This window comes from Lepisosteus oculatus, chromosome 10 (genome assembly GCF_040954835.1).
Source record: "Lepisosteus oculatus isolate fLepOcu1 chromosome 10, fLepOcu1.hap2, whole genome shotgun sequence".
Lineage (NCBI taxonomy): Eukaryota > Metazoa > Chordata > Actinopteri > Semionotiformes > Lepisosteidae > Lepisosteus > Lepisosteus oculatus.
Genome location: NC_090705.1, coordinates 33,081,105 through 33,100,956, shown reverse-complemented (window position 1 = coordinate 33,100,956; position 19,852 = coordinate 33,081,105). Strand labels below are relative to the sequence as shown.

Here is a 19,852-nt window from a genome sequence, read left to right as displayed (position 1 = left end):
GAAGTAAAGAAGCAGAGACTGAGTTTGGAGAAGCAGTAGACCCCAGAGCGACCAACAGCTGGAGGCCTCAACTGAGTGCACCATGTCCTGTTCAATTGGGCCTGTATTTTAATACTGGAAAAAAATTTTCCCTGCTGTCAATCTCAGCCTTTAATAAAAACATAAAGTATAACGTTGCGGTCTCACTCGCTCTCGTTACCCTCAGAGAGTCTGAGCACGAGGGTGTCTGCGGAACTGTGAAAATCCCAGCTTTTATTACAGACGGCCGGTGCTGGAAAATTGTGATCGTTGTGAATCCCATCTGTTCTGCATTAACCAACCACCTGGATCTCTCCCAATCACGAAATTAAACTTCAGGATTTAAAAAGAAAAAAAAATAAACAATTCGCTGTCATTTGTGCCACTTTACAATCAATTTAACCCCCCCCCCCAAAAGAAATGGAAGAAATGTCTCGCGTTTAATGGGATACCTTAAACTTTGCATTAAGACACTGATGTAGCCTTAACACACACTTGCCCTTGAGTACATATAAAAAAAACAAAAATGGACAAGTATTTCATCTGTATGGTTAGGAAGCAGGCAAACAGAATGACAGGCCATTATTCTGTTCCAGGCTGTTTTTTGGGACTAAAAGTAAAGATACAACTGCCTACAGTAAATCTTCTTCTCTAAGCTCAACAATACAAATTGTGTACTTGCAAAGATTCAATGCAAAATCAAAGGAATCCATTTAACTGGTTGGACAAAACTAATCTGTTTGAAGACTATAACCCCCTATAATGTTAACTGAAATGATAAATGAACTAATCACACTTCCCGTTAAGACATGTATTGTGATAGTTTTCGGTGTTGAAAGTTTCCATATTAAAGATTGCTAGAGAAACGCATCACAAAACTATTGAATATCCCAACTAATTTTTTAATGGTGAAAACAAAATCAAGTTAAAAACTGTATATTTCAGAAGTGTAGATTAATATTGTACCCAGAATGTTCCCAGTACTTTCTTAAAAATGCAGTAGATTTTATTAGAAAGAAGGTCTACACTCACAATTGTACGTCTACACATACAATTGTACATAAAAAACAACCACAGATTCAAATTTGGTCTTACAAATATCTGGTACCTGTGCCAAACCATGTTCTACATAAACTATATAATATTCTGCCTAAATCTGCCTTAAATTAAATATCCCTAATATGCTGACATCAGCAAAAGAATAATTCTTAACACAATGACATCCACATTTTTATTCATACTACACACTAGATTTCTACTACCTCTGACACATCTCTGCAAACAACAAATCATAACAGCAAAACACTTTGCTGAGAGAAGTTACAAGTTATGGATTTATAATCCTTTATACTATAGTTATACACAATTGACAGATTAAAGAGCACCCAGCCCAATTCATGTCTTCAACAGGAATCAGCAGAATGAGGTCACAATTAAATAGCACCACCTTTTCAAATTTATCAGGGGTATTCATCTTCAACTGCTCACATTGCCAAAGCTATGCTCTGCCCTCACTCACCTCTATGCTCACCTGAGCTCGAAAAAAAAAAAAACAGACGAAAAAACAGCACTACAGAAAAGGTATTTCCTCACGTTATGCCCCTAATTAATTAAAACATTATTTGTGGCACCTTCCATGTCCAGTGAAACAATCTCTTTGAAAATGCACTCTTGCAAGAACATCCAGTCTTTCTTAGCTTTTGCTCCTATTTTTTTTTAGATCATTGAAATATCACTTTCTAACTATCAGAAGTCAAATTAAGCCCAGTTACTTGAATCTGAGAATTTCCGGGCTAGGGATGGTTTTCCAAATTAAAAATGTATCCATTTCTGAAATATACAGCTCCTGTTAAGTTTACTCATTGACAGCAGTCATTCTGCAGACACATTTTTTTTCATTAAACAACGAATCAACTAAATTAATTAGTCAACAGTCAGATTAGAAGACTACAGAGTCCAGGACTAGGTATAAAAGTAATCCTATGATAATCTCCCTAACACATTTTTAAAAAAGCATTCACCCTTGGTTTAACAATTACGCAGTCCAAAACATTGAAGGTGCTTAAGCACACCCAGCTTGCTGGGCACTGTAACACATCAAACAGATAAAAAAGGACAAATTGATTTAGCAGTGAAACAGGCCGCTTAATTCAGAATAAAACAACTCACAAACAACTTACAAAATCAACTTATACCAGCAAATAGAGCAACACTACAACAAATTAGACGTAATGTCAAAAAGGTGAGTCTAATAAGCTAGTAAAGCTTGGGTTTTGTAATACAAAATGACCAAGTAACCAGAAAGTATGGCCTTTAACCTCCAGGACTTGAATAAAGGAAATGTGTTTAGTCCCGCTAAGCAAGTTTAACTTAAAAAGAAGACATGCATCTTAAAAACTGAATTTTAAATGTACTCAAATTTGAGTACAAGAATTTTATTGAGCCTAAAAACTAAACTGGGTGGCTAAACCTCAAGAGAAAAAATGTGATGTAAATTTGAGACAAAAAGCAAAAATGATACAATTGATACATTTTTGGGGAACCAGTGTAAACCCTGTATATTAAGAATTACAGAGAAGGACTAATGTAATGTTATGACTCAATGAAGCTGTTCAGAAATGTGTGTTATAAAAATTGACTATTGCTATTTGCCAAAGGACATTTTAAAGTCAAATTGATCCTCTGTTAAGATTACCTAGGGTTTCTGGGTTTGACCTTCAATGAGATTACAGGTCAAATTTAAATCTATCACAGAATTCCATACAGAATCATCTCTGGATTCGCGACAACACCTGCCGAAAAGGAATTATAGAGATGATCAAAAACCTTGTAAATGACAGCTTCCGTGATAGTGAGGACAGTTTATAAGAGGAAAACTGGAGAACATTAGGGTCTATGCATTCATTCAAGAAATTAGTAGCTAAGTACTAAGCAAACAAAAATATTATTTCAGTACTGATGAATAAAAATGGCTCCCTGTAGGAGTTTAATATTGCAGAAGTCCGTGCTTGAAGCTTGATCTTGTCAGACCTCAGCAGTTTAACAAGGCAGAGCCTGGTCTGTAATGGGAGACCTCCACAGAAAACAGGCTGCTGCTTGAAATGGTGTTGGCACACCAGTAGGTGGCACTGCCTCTGGGACCATAAGCTTCAAACCTATGCCCCATCTTAACAACTGAGCTAAAGGAGGTGACTCCTTCAGATGAGATGTTAAACACAAGTCCTGACTATTATTAATAATAATAATTGCTTACACTTATAGAGAGCTTTTCTGGACACTCCACTCAAAGCACTTTACAGGTAATGGGGACTCCCCTCCACCACCACCAATGTGCAGCATCCACCTGGATGATGCGACGGCAGCCATAGTGCGCCTGAACGCTCACCACACATCAGCTGTTAGTGGGAAGGAGAGCAAAGTAATGAAGCCAATTCATAGATGGGGACTATTAGGAGGCCATGATTGGTAAAGGCCAATGGGAAATTTGGCCAGGACGCCGGGGTTACACCCCTACTCTTTTCGAGAAACGCCCTTGGATTTTTAATGACCACAGAGAGTCAGGACCCCGGTTTTACGTCTCATCCAAAGGACAGCGCCTGTTTACAGTATAGTATCCCCGTCACTATACTGGGGCATTATGACCCACATGGACCCCTGCTTGCCCTATTAACACCTCTTCCAGCAGCAACCTTAGTTTTTCCCAGGAGGTCTCCCATCCAGGTACTGACCAGGGTCACACCTGCTGAGCTTCAGTGGGTTGCCTGTTGTGAGTTGCAGAGTGATATGGCAGCTGGCTATTTGATATCAAAGATCTCATGGCACTGTTCAAAGAGTAGGAGAGTAGGGGTGTTAACCCTGCTATTCTGTCTAAATTCCCCTATATGTTTTAACACTCAAGTTACTCCTCAACTCAACAAACGAAGCACCTTCTCACATCTCTGTGATCTACTGGGTAGTGGATCTGTCTGGCGTACATTGGATGCTGGGTGTCACCCATATGGTGCTGCAATTCTGTGGAGGATAAAGTGGGTTCCCTGCTATACAGTATGTAAGGTGCCTTGGGATCCTTTGAGATGAACTGGACTATACAAATGCAAGGATTCATTATTTATTACAAATACAGAGGGGAAAAAAGCAGAAATAAATTACAATACTAGTTAAGCTCTGTCAGGGGGAGATATTCTCCTTATAGGAAAACCAGGTCTTCTATTTTATAGGTAAAAAGAAGAGCTGATTCGAGCAACATACTGTAAGAAAATAACTGGTATGTAAAAAAAGAACAGGTATTTAGAGAGTTGTATAGCGAGAGATCTATTATGTACCGAAAGCTCTTTGGGATGTAACAGTTGCTCTTCCCTTTTTCAAATCCTAATAATGAATACACTTTTGTTTCATTTGGACCCTGATTAGAATTCCAATTGTAAAATGTCCCAAAACTCAACACCTACTTGAGCGGGCAGGCATCTTACACCCCAAGCAACAGATGAGACAATGGAATTGCTTATCAGTCTCATTTTGCACTGTAGCTAAATTTACATCATTAGGAACATTTACCGTAGCTTTGGTAAGAACACACAGGCTGGAAAAAAAAGACATTCTGAGAGGAAGAAAAAAACTAAATATCAATCCTGTCCCTGAGGAATCTTTCTCCGACTCTCTGCTCTGTACCCAGACACATACGATTTGTCTGTGACCTGTCAAGCACACGGGCAAATGACTGATCTGGAAGAAATCGTGTCCTGAACCTCGGATGAATATGAACTGGTTCCAAACGGAGAGGGAGCCCAGTTTCACTCTAACTTGTTAAAAACTTGGCTGCCTGCTGTGTATTTGTGATCGCGATTTCCCCCCCACCTCTTCCCCTCTGCAGCAGCTACTGAATTGAGTTCTCCTGCACTGTGAAGTCTCAGGTCAGTAGCAGCGCAGGGCAGGAAGCTGGTTTAGAACTGCAGCCAGGGCTTTTTTTTTTTTATTCCACAATGTGTCTTCATTCATCTCGCACTACACATGGAAAAGTCATTGTGGAGAAAAACCTCTTCCTCCCAGTGAGCCTTAGGACAGACACTACAGTCTCACATATTCCCTTTCAATCTGCTAGCAGGAAATGGCCCTTTATTGCAAAGGAAAAACGCAGAGCGTTTTAAACTCTGCAGAGCTTTATTTGTAGACAACGTCTGCTCAGGGCCGTTCACGGCACAGAGGCAACCCTATCTGGTGTATGCAGGCGGGGGGCTAATTTAATACAAGCCAAATGGCTCAGGACCACCACCATTAAGCCTACATGCTGGAGTATACTATGACCACACATGCCTTAACATTTTTAATCTGTGCTACTCAACTGAGGAAACTGGAAACTTTGCAAGATCACCGAAAAAGATAAGGTTAAAGACCACCTATCTTTCCATTTGATCTTATTTGCACCAAGGTCTCCCAACACTTTGCTATGGCAAAAGCTCAAATAATAAATCCTCTGAAAATAAAATTTCAAGACGGAAACCGCAGAAATGTTTATCTTTTCAGTACCATGACGACACTGGTGGATTCAAATCAAGTTTAATGTATTCCATGTCAGGTTTGCATTAGTTTTACTTCTTAAAAGGAAGTTTCTCAGTTTTCCTTCAGGCAGTCACGGGCCATATATCCCAAGACGCTCGTAGTCTGCTGCAGCAGCAGCAGCAGAAACTGGTCAACACAGCAGCCTGGCATGAGCCAGGACTCAGGACAAAATTCACGAGGTGTCCAGTGTCTCACTGCGGGATAATAATAACTGATCCCACTGTCCTGATAGGGGTCTGTTCCTTACCATCCTCCACAAAACTAACACCAATCTCGCAGACCTCTCCCCTCATAAACACGACCACAGTAACAGAAGACTATGTTGTTAATAAATTAGTAAAAAGATAAGATTTAACTGAACCCAGAGTATAAATCCCTGGGCCCATCAAATGCATGTGATGATTCTATAACATGGCTGCCATGATACTGCACTCTTCATTTCAGCTGGGCTCCATATAATTTCCACAGGGCATTTAATCCACACGTTTTAGCATATCTTAGGCTATCCCAACAACAATACTAACTTAAATAATTCACTGTTCCAAAGTAAACAGCCAGAAACTGACTTGCATGGTCGATATTTTAGGTTCTATGGCCTGGTAAATTATTTAAACCACAGCATTTTCTGGTTGAAAGACGTTCCATGAACCTTGTCAATAAAATAGCTGAAAAAGAATGTTCTAATATCTAGAAAGACAGCTCGGCTTTCGGATGGGACTGCTTTCTACAATATTCTACTGTACACGGGCACTAAATCAACTCTACAATTTCAATAAACACCACATGCAGCATACAATTAAAGATAACAGTAAATAATCAAATTTAACATTGCAGAGAAATTCTTTTTAATACATTTATATATCAAGTCCTGTCCTGTACATGTCATAAACCTACACTGTACAGCCAGCAGCCATATCACCCTGCAACTCGCAACTGGCAACCCACTGAAGCTAAGCAGGTGTGAGCCTGGTCAGTACCTGGATGGGAGACCTCCTGGGAAAAACTAAGGTTGCTGCTGGAAGAGGTATTAGTGGGGCCAGCAGGGGGTGCTCACTAATGCACAGTATAGTGTCCCCAGTATAGTGATGGGGACACTATACTGTATACAGGCGCCGTCCTTCGGATAAGACGTAAAACAGAGGTCCTGACTCTCTGTGGTCATTAAAAATCCCAGGGCGTTTCTCAAAAAGAGTAGGGGTGTAACCCCGGCGTTATTAATTAATTATTATTACTGTTCTATAACTAAACACAAGATACACATTGAATTAATAATAATTTATATTTCCTTACACTTATATAATGCCTTTCTGGACACTCCACTCAAAACACTTTTTAATGGGGACTCCCCTCCACCACCACCAATGTGCAGCCCCACCTGGATGATGCGACGGCAGCCATAGTGCGCCAGAACACTCACCACACATCAGCTATCAGTGGGAAGGAGAGCAGAGTAATGAAGCCAATTCACAGATGGGGATTATTAGGATTATTGTTAATTTTCTGCTCAAAGGTATCACACGTGACGTCCTGGCATTACCAGGGCACCCCTGGAATCACGTGGGTTATTCACAATTTCCAGTGAAAAAGCACGGGGTGGCATCGCATTGTGCGGGAGAACAAAGTGAGAGGGAGAGTGAAATGGAGCGCGGACGGATGCCGGTGGCAGCCGCCCTACCCTTATTCCGCAATATTCCCCTACGGAAGGAACTAACCACAAGGCTTGCTTTTCACGTGAGCGAACGTGGACTTTCCGTGACCCAAAAATCTGCGAACCTCTGGGAGGTTTTGCGTAAAGTCAGATTTATGTACGTTGAGTTATACTCCGCTAGGAGAAGGGGTATATTTACACAGTATGTAATGAGAAACAAATTTTTAAAAAATCCGCTAACTTACTAGAAAGGTCTATAGCCGCCTCATTACAATTCAATTGCATGATGTTCCAAAATACTGTCTACACTTGGTACTGCCTCGGTTTTCAGAAGGTGTACTCGCTGCTGCACTATCTCTGAGCTACAGTAAAATATTCTAATATACCTAACACAAACAGTAGTATACTTTTTATGTGCATGCACCTTTGTACTAGCGGTTTAACGGCTTGTATAAACCTATCAGTATATTGTCAAATACCTCGAATTACTTGTCAGGACCCACAGATTCTATAAATCTAATTCAGTTGTTTTCCAAAAAGTTTAAGTGCTTTATAAACGCAAACACGCGTCTGTCATTTTGGAATTACAGAACACTTGCTCTTACCTCAGGATCAAATGCATCGTTAAACGTGACCTTGACACGACTGTCTATCTGAACGGTAATTGAGCGAACAGCTGGATAATTAGATGTCTGCTACAGGTCACAAGGCCACATTCTGTGATGTGGTCCTTTCAGGAAAAGTATGGTTCGCCTCTGAACTAAGAAGCACATGCATTTAGATTTGGAAATCACTCAAAATTGCCTTCTTAAAGGCATTTATTTTTAAAATGTCCAAATATTAAATAATTGGGGGAATCAAATAAACTAACATAATATAAGAACAGGTTTATATTAGCCCTTTAATATGGTTTGATTTATATAATTGATTTTGAACTAATTTAAATTCAGTTAGTACACACTAGGAATCAGATTTCTATATTTGACAATTTTTTTCCCCAATATCAATATATTCCATAGTTAACTTTATACACCATTAGATCTTCAACTTAAAAAAAAAATTACGGTAAAAATTCTCTGAAGGTGGGCTACCAGGTACAATCCAAAGTCACTGGCAAGCAAAGCACTGCTGTAACATATCGAGACGCAATCCGAAATCTCACATTAACAGCAGCACCACTTAACTTCAACATTCAGGAAAAACACAAACTTCTTTATACCATTTGTTAGCTCCATTCCAACATTGCAAGAGTGTGTAAAGTATTACAAAGAAAAACACTGCCATCTTTTTGCATGTTAAGTACGGCAGTGTTAGTGCAGTCTTTAAACCACTGCAGTTTCTTCAGTCTGACCTCACAGCTGCTCAGCTGTTCAGAGAACAGAGCATCAGGGTGAAACGTCAACTTCATCCTCTCTTGTAGCATGTGTATAGGCACTAGCAAGATTGTAAATAAGAGTGCCAGGCGTTTATAAAGTCCAGGGTGGACATGAAAAGAGAGCTCCTCCCCTTAAAGCAGACAAACGTGTGCTGTTCTTATGTTACAGGGAATGAGGTGCGTGCTGGACACGCAATCGTATTCTCAGTCCGAGTGCTGATCTCTGCCCCCTGGGATACACTCAGAGAAGCGGAGGCCATCTCCTTACCTCCTCGTCCGAGGTGTCCTGCTCGTACTCGTCTGGTGGAGGGTTGCTGGGCTGGCGCGCCAGGTCACTCTGATGCTCCGTATTTCCACACTCCCCTCCTCCAGCCAGAGCTTTCCCTTTCCCCTTCTTCTTATGTGCCGATTTCGGACTCTGGAAAAAAAGAGAGGAAGGCTTATTTCAGTTTGTAGCAATTGATTCTCCTTAGCGGGATAGAATTGGCAAAATGTAGATGCTTCCAGCAAACCTACATGGGCCGTGTCAAGGAAGAGAGGTCTTAGGGATACATCTTAAGACAAAGGGCACAAATATAAAGAATGCGAGTTCCATGATATGCTACTATTTTATTAATATAATTGAAGGTCTTCCAATTCCTTTGACAAGCAGGAATGTTATCTAGACTCCAAGCCCAGCATCCATAAAGTCTTAACAATACGCAAACAATCGAACAATTTCTTTTGATGAGTGATGGATCATCTTTTAGAAATATTTACTGAAACGTGAATGCACTCCTTTTTCCTCAGAGTAGTATCCCTGGATAAAACTGGAGTGGCAGGACAAAGAATATAGTTTCAAATTAGAAACTAGGAAGCCAAGCTATTCAGAACATAGTCACTGAGACTTTTGTCACAGCTTCAAGGCACATTCCAAGCGAAGCTTGTTGAAGTGATTCAAATTAAGCAAATGAAGTGAGAAGTTATAACAAAGCAGCTACTATATAAAACAAGTTCGCCTCCAATAAAAGAACAATTCTTTTTAAGAGATCACTTTATTGGCCATATACAATTTCTTGTATTAGGAATTTGTCTTTTCGTGTACCCCAACTTGCTCTCCATGAGAGACACAGACACAGACACAGACAGGGAGAGAAGCTTGGGGTCAGAGCGCAGGGTCAGCCATTTTTATAAGGCGCCCCTGGAGCAGTTGGGGTTAAGGGCCTTGCTCAGGGGCCCAACGGAGTAGCCACAGAGCCACCGCAACATCCATTTCTGTTATGAAATTTCACACTGCACAGCTTTTCATTATTTAAACCCAATCTAACCGTTTATTGGAAAAAGAAAAAAGTACAGGTGAATTTCTCCAACAGAAACATCCACAGCGATTACAACTCAAAACTCTGGACTTGCAATCAATGCTGGTCTCCTGTCCACTTCACTACAAGGGCCAGGCTGTAGTGCAGGGCCTTTTATTTGATCATTAAACAAAAACCTCCATGGAGAATCGTCTAACCATTTTCAAATCCACTGATCCAGTACAGGGTCACCGGAGAGCCGGAGCCTATCCTGGCAAGCAATGAGCACGAGGAGAGATACACCCTGGGCGGGACACCAGTTCATCACAGGCCTCATAGGCTCACACCAGGGCCTGTTTTTTCCAGAAGCCAGTTAGCCTACTGGTATGTCTTTGGACTGTGGGATGAAACCCTCGCAAACATGGGGAGAACTTACAAACTCCACACATATGGCGCCCCAGGATTGAAGGCCCCAGCGCTGCAAGGTAACAATCCTAACCAATCCCCAACCTTCTTGGAACCAATTCAGAAAATGTTTCTCCTTGAGCACTGAGCTCTTGCCGTTTGCAGTGTTAACAGAAACACTGTTAAAGCAAATCATTTATATTGTGGAAAACAAGGTTGGAATCCAGAGCCTCCTGCAGACTTCTGTGCGTTTTCAACGTCAGTTGGTTTACTGTCATCAGAGCTGCTCAGAAAAGTCACAGGCCCTAGGCCGCCCATAAGCCTTTGCTGCTCACCACTGCCAGTAGGAAACAGAAACGGAACTTAAGCAGCTTTTAACTTGGGGTCTCCACTCCACTGCGAAGACGCAGAGGAAAAAAAAAGTCTGACACGAGGAAAAAAAGCAAAAGTTTTGCCCGGAAGAGACGGCTGACATTCGTGTATAAACACACCTCTTCTAACTGAGCTGGCCTGCATCTTAGCTCAGTGGAAATCTCGGAGTTGAAAGGTGTCTGCAGGATAACTTTCCTGCGTGGGTGCGTATGTAAGAAACAGTGCCTTCCTGGAAAACTGAGCCCCTCTGCTCTCCCACTCACACGGCAGCACAGCCGACACAACGTAAACTGATCCCGCCACTAAGGAAACGCATCCCTTTGGGACAGTAAACCCACACTGAGCTCCATTTACTTCTGCCGTGTGTTTAACTTACATAGCTCACTCCAAATACACGCGAGCAGAAGAAGCTTTGACTAGAACTTGCAGACGAGAAATGTCTGCTGCTGATACACTAATTCCAGACAAAGAATCCCAGGCTAGGATGGAGTTCCAGAATTCATAAACAGCTGCGTTTTCACTTTTTCCTTAAAATGTTCTTAACTACTCGCTGAAATTTTGTTTGTGAATAAAATACAATTTTTGCCTCCCGATAAGAATGGAACGGCAAGGACCACAAAATAATCAAAGAAAAATGGTGCTGACACCACTCCAAGAGAAATAATAAGCCTGAAAGGTGTTTACCTTTAAAAAAAATAACAAAAATATAACTTTCTGTGAAAGCTAAAAACTGTCTAGAGACCCGTTTACTTATCTAAATGAATTCAAATAATCGAAATAAAGTTTTTATACAATTTTTATTTTTTTGGAAGATGAATAATGTGCGTCATATACATTTAAATTAAACTACCTTTATAACGATCCATTAACCTCTAATAACTCCGGCTCTCAGAATCGAAATAAGGTTTTATTTCTTACTGACAGCCAGAATTGATCAATTGTGGACTAAAAACTCGGAGTAAATATCGCTGGCTGTGTGACTAGAAATCAAACAGATCCCAAAGAGATCTAAGCAATCACATTGTCTTCAAAATAAGCCCTGCAGGTTGAGAGACCATGCTGCCAGTACTGGGAAAATGACTACGTAGAGTACTCGGCTTAAAAAGCACTTTCTCATTGAGGTTGAAACAATTCTCACAATCCATCTTCCAATTCAGGGTTGCGGGTAAGCCACAGCCGTTCCTTGCCAGCGACAGGTGCAAGACAGGGACCACCCTTTTCGGATGTCTGTCCATCACAGGCAGACACACAAACACAACCACAGACGCACACACTCACGCCAAGGGCCAATTTTCCCAGAAGCCAATTGACCTACCAGTAGAGTTTATTGTCATATGCCCAAGTGTAATGAGATGCTTATTTGCATGTATGGCTCCTATACAAAGACATCAAGGAAACGCCAAAAACACAGAACAGCGGCAGCAACAACAAGTTAAATAACATACATCTTAGAGGAAAAAAAACGTCAGTGTGAGCCAGTGGTAGGGGTAGAGTTCAGTAATCTGACAGCCTGAGTTGTATTCTTTGGACTGTGGGAGGAAACCGAATCACCTGAACAAAACCCACACAAACACACTTAGAACACACAAACCACACAGATAACACCCTGGGGAATTGAACCCAGGGCCTCAGTGCTGTGATGTAGCAATGCTAACCACTGCATTACAGCTGCCGTCGCATCATCCAGGTGGATGCTGAACATTGGTGTTGGTGGAGGGGAGTCCCCATTACCTGTAAATTGCTTTGAGTGGAGTGTCCAGAAAAGCGCTATATAAGTGTTAGCAATTATTATTATTATTATTATTATTAATATTATTATTACAGTGCCACACCACTCTCCATCCCTATTTAGTAAATAGGAATTCATTCTTCAGAATCTCAGCAAACCATTTAGAAATGCGAAGATTCTTTTTCAAATCCATCTTAACATCTTGGTTTACCTAAAACTGACATTCACACCCTTGTCATTGCTTTAAATTTGCGCGCTGCTCTCACTAGCTTAAGAACTAGGATTTGTCCTGAAAAGGGGGCTGCACTTAACAATCAGACCACAGGGGGGCAGCAATATCAGAAAATTATATATTGTTCTATTGCTTGCAGGAGAAGCATCTAATTAATAATAATAATAATAATAAACTTTATTTTATATAGCGCCTTTAAAGGTGGCTTCTCAAAGCGCTTTACAGGATGACAATAACAATAAATAAGAAGACTACAACAATAAATAAGAAAATTTCACAAGACAGGACACAATTATAATTACAACAATACAACAATAACAATAGAGGAGACCGTGGAAGATGGTATTAAGAAGAGCAGAGGGGTGAAGAATGGAAGCAGTTAAGTAAAGGCTTTTCTGAAAAGGAGGGTTTTGAGTCTGGATTTGAAGGAGTTTAGAGAAGGTGACTCTCTAATATCCTTGGGCAAGGAGTTCCAGAGCTTGGGGGCATAGCAGGAGAAGGCCCTGTCGCCCATACAATGTAGACGGGCTTGGGGGACAGTAAGGAGGGCAGAATTTGAAGAGCGGAGGTTGCGAGGTGGGGAGTAGGGCGATAAAAGTTCAGACGATATTGAGGTGCCAAGCCATGTAAAGCCTTGTAGGTGAGCATGAGGATTTTAAAGTCTACGTGGAATTTGACCGGAAGCCAGTGCAAGGACTCCAGGATAGGAGTAATGTGAACACTTGCACTAGATCTGGTCAGGATTCTGGCTGCTGAATTTTGGACATACTGCAGCTTGTTCAGAGCTTGTTAATTGTTCTGTAAAAACATTTTTTTGTTTTACAAAAATCAACATTAAGAACACAAAATTCAAACAAGACCACCGGATCCAGTTTTAACAGGGGACAATTTTTGTGCAACCTGTTTCAGTATGGATAATAAGAAGTATTGTTCCCTATTTAAAAAAAAAAACTGCCTTATCTTTTATATGAAAACATTTTCACAGACCACTTAATTACCCGTTCATTTCCAAGAAATGTTAAAAACAATGTTTCATTCTTAGCTTGCTTCATCTACTTCAGATTAAAAAATGGTTATATGTAATGTTCAATAACTGTTCAATGACTCCTGACATTACAAATAAACATATAATCAACTGAAAATAGAAGAAAAGAAGCACAACGTTTCAGCTGTGGAAGCCAAAACGTTGTGCTTCTTTTCTTCTCTTTACAGCATCGAATAAACCGCATGCTGATGCAGCTACCTTCTGGATATAATAAACATATAAGCTGTGCCATGATTAACATAAAAATGTAAAGATAAAAATTATTATTATAATAATATATACAGTTGCAAGAAAACATTTGTGAACCCTTTGAAATTACCTGGATTTCTGCATTAATTACTCATAAAAATGTGCTCTGATCTTCAACTAAGTCACAATAACAGACAAACAGTCTGCTTAAACTAATTACACACAAACAATTGTACTTCTTCTTGTCAGTACTGAACACATCGTTTAAACGTTCACAGTCTAAGTTGGAAAAAGTATGTGAACCTCTAGGCCAGTGGTTCTCAAACTGTGGTACGCGTACCGGCAGTGGCACGTGGCGTGCCGCCAGGTGGTACGCCAAATGACCCTGGAACTGTGTCGTGTGCGCTGAAAAATCGGGACGGGTTTTCATATTTTGTATTTTAATACGTGTCGAATACGCAGCCTACGTACTACGATACAGTGCGCGCTAATACTTCAGTGGACTCAAGAGATACTCTGTAATTCTATACCACTCAATAGGAATGCGTGCTACGGATGCAAGTGACCAATTGTATTTAAAAAAAAGCTACTGTATCTCCAGCAAATAGGGAGAAAGGAGAATGTGCGTGATTTTGGAACAATGCTAACGTTGTAAACACAGGAATGCATAGAAATACGTGCTACGAATGCAGGTAATCTTGTGAGCACACGACAGAGTGATAACAGAAAAATATTTAAGAACTGTTCTAATTTGAGAAAAATACACCGAGCGTCTCTGTGTTTTGCTCCCATGCGCATGAAATAAAAACTTAAAATAAATACGGAAATAAAAACTGAAACGCGGAAAAATGCAAGCTTGCGGATTGCTAAAGCAGGTAAGCTACACTATTTTTGAAGAACCTTATTTACTGTTGGCAAAAGAGCTGACACGTATTATGTGTAGAGAAAAAGCTGCTAAACAGTTCGACCTGCTGCCCCCCTTCCCCTGAAAGACACAGTCATTCATAGAATTATTGATATGAAGGATTATTTCAAAAGTACACTGATAGAGCGCGTTAAGATGAGCAGATGTTTTTCACTGCAATTAGATGAGTCTGTAGTCGATTTGGCCAATTTGCTCGTTTACGTTAGATACGAGTTTGAGGGCATGTCCCATGAAGACTTTCTGTTCTGTAAACCGCTACCAACAGGAACTACAGGAGAGCACATATTTCAGCTTCTGAATGAATTTACCGAAGAGAATGGCCTCGACTGGATAAAATGCATCTGAGTTTGTACAGACGGTGCTAGAGCGATGACAAGCCGACATAACGGTGTAGTTGCACGAATTAGATAGGTTGCTCCAGAAATTACCGCGAGACCTTTGCCGTCAAGAAAATGCCTGACGATTTAATATCTGTTAGACTCTGTTGTGAATTGTATCAAGGCTCGAAAAATTAATTCACATCTGCTTTGCTCAACTAAACAGGCTCACCCCTCTCACTGAAATGGTGCTTTTTTTATTAGTTGTTGTTAATGTTTTTTTTCTGTAAAACGCTTTGAGAAGCCACCTTTAAAGGCGCTATATCAAATAATGTTTATTATTATAATATTTATTATATGTATGTGTGAGTGTGTGCATGCGCGCTCATGTTGGTCATTGAGAATTTCTGGGGTTCCTATGAGAAGATGACTTGTAGGTGGTACTTGGATGCTTTGGTTGGATTAAGGGTGGTACTTGGTCCAAAAAGTTTGAGAACCACTGCTCTAGGCTAATGACTTCTTCAAAAGCTAATTGGAGCTAGGTGTTCCAATCAATGAGATGAGATTGGAGGTGTGTGTTGGGGGTGCCCTGCCCTATAAAAAAAGGCACACAAAGGGTGGTTACTGACAGAGTCTGCTCTTCTCAGAAAGGACCTTAGTAGAGATGCATAAAGCTGGAAATGGCTACAGAAGCATTTCTAACAGTCTGGGTGTTCATCAATCCACAGTAAGACAAATTGTCTTACAAATGGAGGAAATTCAGTACTGTTGCTACTCTCCCTAGGAGTGGGCATCCTGCAAAGATCACGGCAAGGGTGCAGCGTGCAATGCTGAAGGAGGTGAAAAAGAACTCGAGGGTAATGGCAAAGGGCCTGCAGAAATCTCTTGAACTTGCCAAAGCCTCTGTTCATGTGTCCACTATAAGAAAAACACTGAACAAGAATGGTGTTAATGGAAGGACACCACGGAGGACCACTGGTCTCCAAAAAAAAACATTGGTGCACATCTCAAGTTTGCAAAAGACCACCTGGATGTTCCACAACGCTTCTGGGACAATGTTCTGTGGACGGAGGAGACAAAAGTTGAACTCTTTGGCAGTAACGCACAATGCTATGTTTTGAGGGGAAGAAAGCACTGCACACCAACACCAAACGCTCATCCCAGCTGTGAAGCATGGTGGAGGGAGCATCACATTTTGGGGCTGCTTTGCTGTCTCAGGGCCCGGACAGCTTGCTATCATAGAGGGAACAATACATTCAAGTGTATCGCGACAATTTACAGGAGAATGTCAGGGTAGCGGTCCGTCCCCTGAAGCTTAATAGAAGTTGGGTGATGCAACAAAACAACGACCAGAAACAATGGAGTAAATCAACAACAGAATGACTTAAACAGATGAAAAAATGTGTTCTGGAATGGCCAAGTCTGAGTCCAGACCTCAACCCAATTGAGATGCTGTGGCATGACCAGCTCACGCAAGGAATCCCAGAAATATCAGTGAACTAAAACAGTTTTGTAAGGAGGAATGGTCTAAAATCCCTCCTAACCATTGTGCAAGTCTCATCAGCAGCTACAGGAAACGTTTAGTGGAGGTTTTTGCTGCTAAAGGAGGTTCTACCAGTTACTAAATACAAGGGTTCACATACTTTTTCTAGCCTTGCCTGTGAATGTTTAAAAGATGTGTTCAATACTGACGAGAAGAAGTACAATTGTTTCTGTGTTATTAGTTTAAGCAGATTATTGTCACTTAGTTGAAGATCAGACCACTTTTGTACGAGTAATTAATGCTGAAATCCAGGTAATTTCAAAGGATTCACAAACTTTTTCTTGCAACTGTATAATGAAGTGATGCAAAGCAGAAGATGAAAGAAGAATTTGAAGTAGATGGGCAGACAATGTGGTTACCTCTTGATCACATCAGAGAAAAGAAGGAGTTCATTCATCAAGAATCAAGGGTATCAAACGACAGGTTTGTGAATTATGTTTTAAAAAGTTGCTCACCAAACATGTAATTTCCTTAACAAATCTAAAGTTATGAAAGTTGCAGGGTGATATGGCTGCTGGCATATCACCCTGCAACTCACAACTGGCAACCCACTGAAGCTAAGCAGGTGTGAGCCTGGTCAGTACTTCGATGGGAGACCTCCTGGGGAAAACTAAGGTTGCCGCTGGAAGAGGTGTTAGTGGGGCCAGCAGGGGGTGCTCACCCTGTGGTCCACGTGGGTCCTAATGCCCCAGTATAGTGACGGGGACACTATACTGTAAACAGGCACCGTCCTTCGGATGAGACGTAAAACCGAGGTCTTGACTCTCTGTGGTCATTAAAAATCCCAGGGCGTTTCTCGAAAAGAGTAGGGGTATAACCCCGGCGTCCTGGCCAAATTCCCCCATTGGCCCTTACCAATCAAGGCCTCCTTATAATCCCCATCTATGAATTGGCTTTACTCTGCTCTCCTCCCCACTTAGAGCTGATGTGTGGTGAGCGTTCTGGCGCACTATGGCTGCCGTCGCATCATCCAGGTGGATGCTGCACATTGGTGGTGGTGCAGGGAGTCCCCATTACCTGTAAAGCGCTTTGAGTGGAGTGTCCAGAAAAAGCGATATATAAGTGTAAGCTATTATTATTATTATTATTATTATTATTATTATTATTATTATAAAGTTAGTTTTGTGAGGTTTGGGTTTAGACTTACTTTTTCCAGTAGTTTACTCAGTTTTCCTTCGGTGTTCTGTCTCGACCCTGAAGCCTCAGCAGCACTGGAGCTCTCGCCATTTTCATCTGCACTGGAGTGTCCTTCGTCTGATTCTCCCTCCTCCTCTTCCTCACTGTCACTGTCGCTCCCCGAGTCCTCCAGCCCTGAGAAAACACTCTCTTCGCTGTCAGACAGGTCCTCATCTTCCTCAGCATCACTGCCTCGAGATCCAGCCTTTTGGAACAAGGGGAGCTGAAACAGAGAAGGTTGCTATATAGTTAAGCAAAATCTAATCCATCCATCCATTTTCTTACTGCTTCATTCAGGGCTGAAGGGGAGCCAGAGCCTATCCTGGCAAACAAAAGGTATAAGGCAGGGTACACCCTGTACAGGATGCCAGTCCATCACAGGGCACACACAGACATGCCAAGACTCACAGCAGGGCTAGTTTTCCCAGAAGCCAATGAACATACCCAGTAAGCCAGCAGCCATATCACCCTGCAACTCACAACTGGCAACCCACTGAAGCTAAGCAGGTGTGAGCTGGAAGAGATGTTAATGGGGCAAACAGGGGTCACTCACCCTGCGGTATATGTGTCAAAATGCCCCAGTATAGTGACGGGGATACTATACTGTAAACAGGCGCTGTCCTTTGGATGAGACGTAAAACAGAGGTCCTGACTCTCTGTGGTCATTAAAAATCCCAGGGCGTTCCTCGAAAAGAGTAGGGGTGTAACCCCGGCGTCCTGGCCAAAATTCCCATCGCCCTTTATCAATCATGGCCTCCTAATAATCCCCCTCTATGAATTGGCTTCATTACTCTGCTCTCCTCCCCACTGATAGCTGGTGTGTGGTGAGCATTCTGGCGCACTATGGCTGCCGTCGCATCATCCAGGTGGATGCTGCACATTGGTGGTGGTGGTGGTGGAGGGGATCCCCATTACCTGTAAAAGTGCTTTGAGTGGAGTGTCCAGAAAAAGCGCTATATAAGTGTAAGCAATTATTATTATTATTATTATTATTATTATTATTATGTCACTGGACTGTGGGAGCAAACCGGAGCACCTGTAGGACATCCATACGAACAGGGGGAGAACATACAAACCCCACACAGATCAGTACCCCCAGGAATTTACCCCAGGGCCCTAGCGCTGCATGGCAGCATTGCTAACCACTGTGCCAGCAAATCCTAATGCTTTACTGAATACATACAACATTTGTCCAGCACATGTACATTGAGAGGCAACTACAACATTTGTCACTTAACTAAGGCTTTGAACCTATGAATTATACAACCCTATTAAGGTCCTTATGATGCCGAAATCACAAGTAAATTAAAAAAAAACACCTGGATATGAAACCAGAAATGATTATATTATTTTCTTCATAAATCTTTCGTTTACAGACGAAAGTGGCCACTGTTTCTGTCAGATAAACAAGTGGTTACGAACCTTACACTAACATATTAAGAGAACATAAGGCAGTCAGTAAACATTTAGTCAAAATATGTACTTTTTGTTATTCCCTTTAATAATCAATGTATGAGACTATCTAAGGTAGTGAAAAAACCATCTCTTAAAATGATACTCCAACGTTTTAAGACTCATTCCTTAAGGCAAATTGTAGGAATTAACTATGCGTTCCGTTTATAAATGAATACCTCAAATTAGAAATATACATTGTAATAAAATATTTTCAGAAAAGACACGCAGAAGTAAACACTGTTTTTCGAAGTTTAAATATTTGTTTATAGTGCTCTATAAACTGAGAAACATCTTGGCATTAAACGGTCCTGAAACTAGTTCATACTACTAGAAAGTATTTTGAACAAATAAAAAAAAATAATGTTTATTATTTTACCTGTTCCTCATCTTCTTCCGCTGTTCTTTTGAAACTTTTTTCTTTAGCTTTTCTACTCATGCTGCCGTTTTGCACAATTTCACTGAAGGCTGCAGACATGCTGTGGAGACTGACCATGTGGGACGCAGGGGTCAAGGTTTATAGTTCAGAGTTGAAATAAAAAAATCGTCGTTTATTACTACTTGAAATGAAAAAAATATTAACCAAAAAAATA

The 19,852-nt window shown here is 41.0% G+C and overlaps 1 protein-coding gene across 1 annotated transcript in view; it reads right to left on the bottom strand.

Moving 5' to 3' along the window:
* Positions 1-19,774, bottom strand: part of bop1 (BOP1 ribosomal biogenesis factor) — a 78,102-nt gene extending 58,328 nt beyond the window's left edge. Inside the window, exons 1-3 of the mRNA XM_069195112.1 lie at positions 19,639-19,774; positions 17,779-18,030; positions 8,866-9,015 (exon numbers count right to left, since the gene is read on the bottom strand). Of these exons, the coding sequence (XP_069051213.1) occupies positions 8,866-9,015; positions 17,779-18,030; positions 19,639-19,755 (519 nt within the window). The 5' untranslated portion in view covers positions 19,756-19,774. The remainder of the gene's footprint in view (positions 1-8,865; positions 9,016-17,778; positions 18,031-19,638) is intronic.
* Positions 19,775-19,852: the final 78 nt, after the last annotated feature.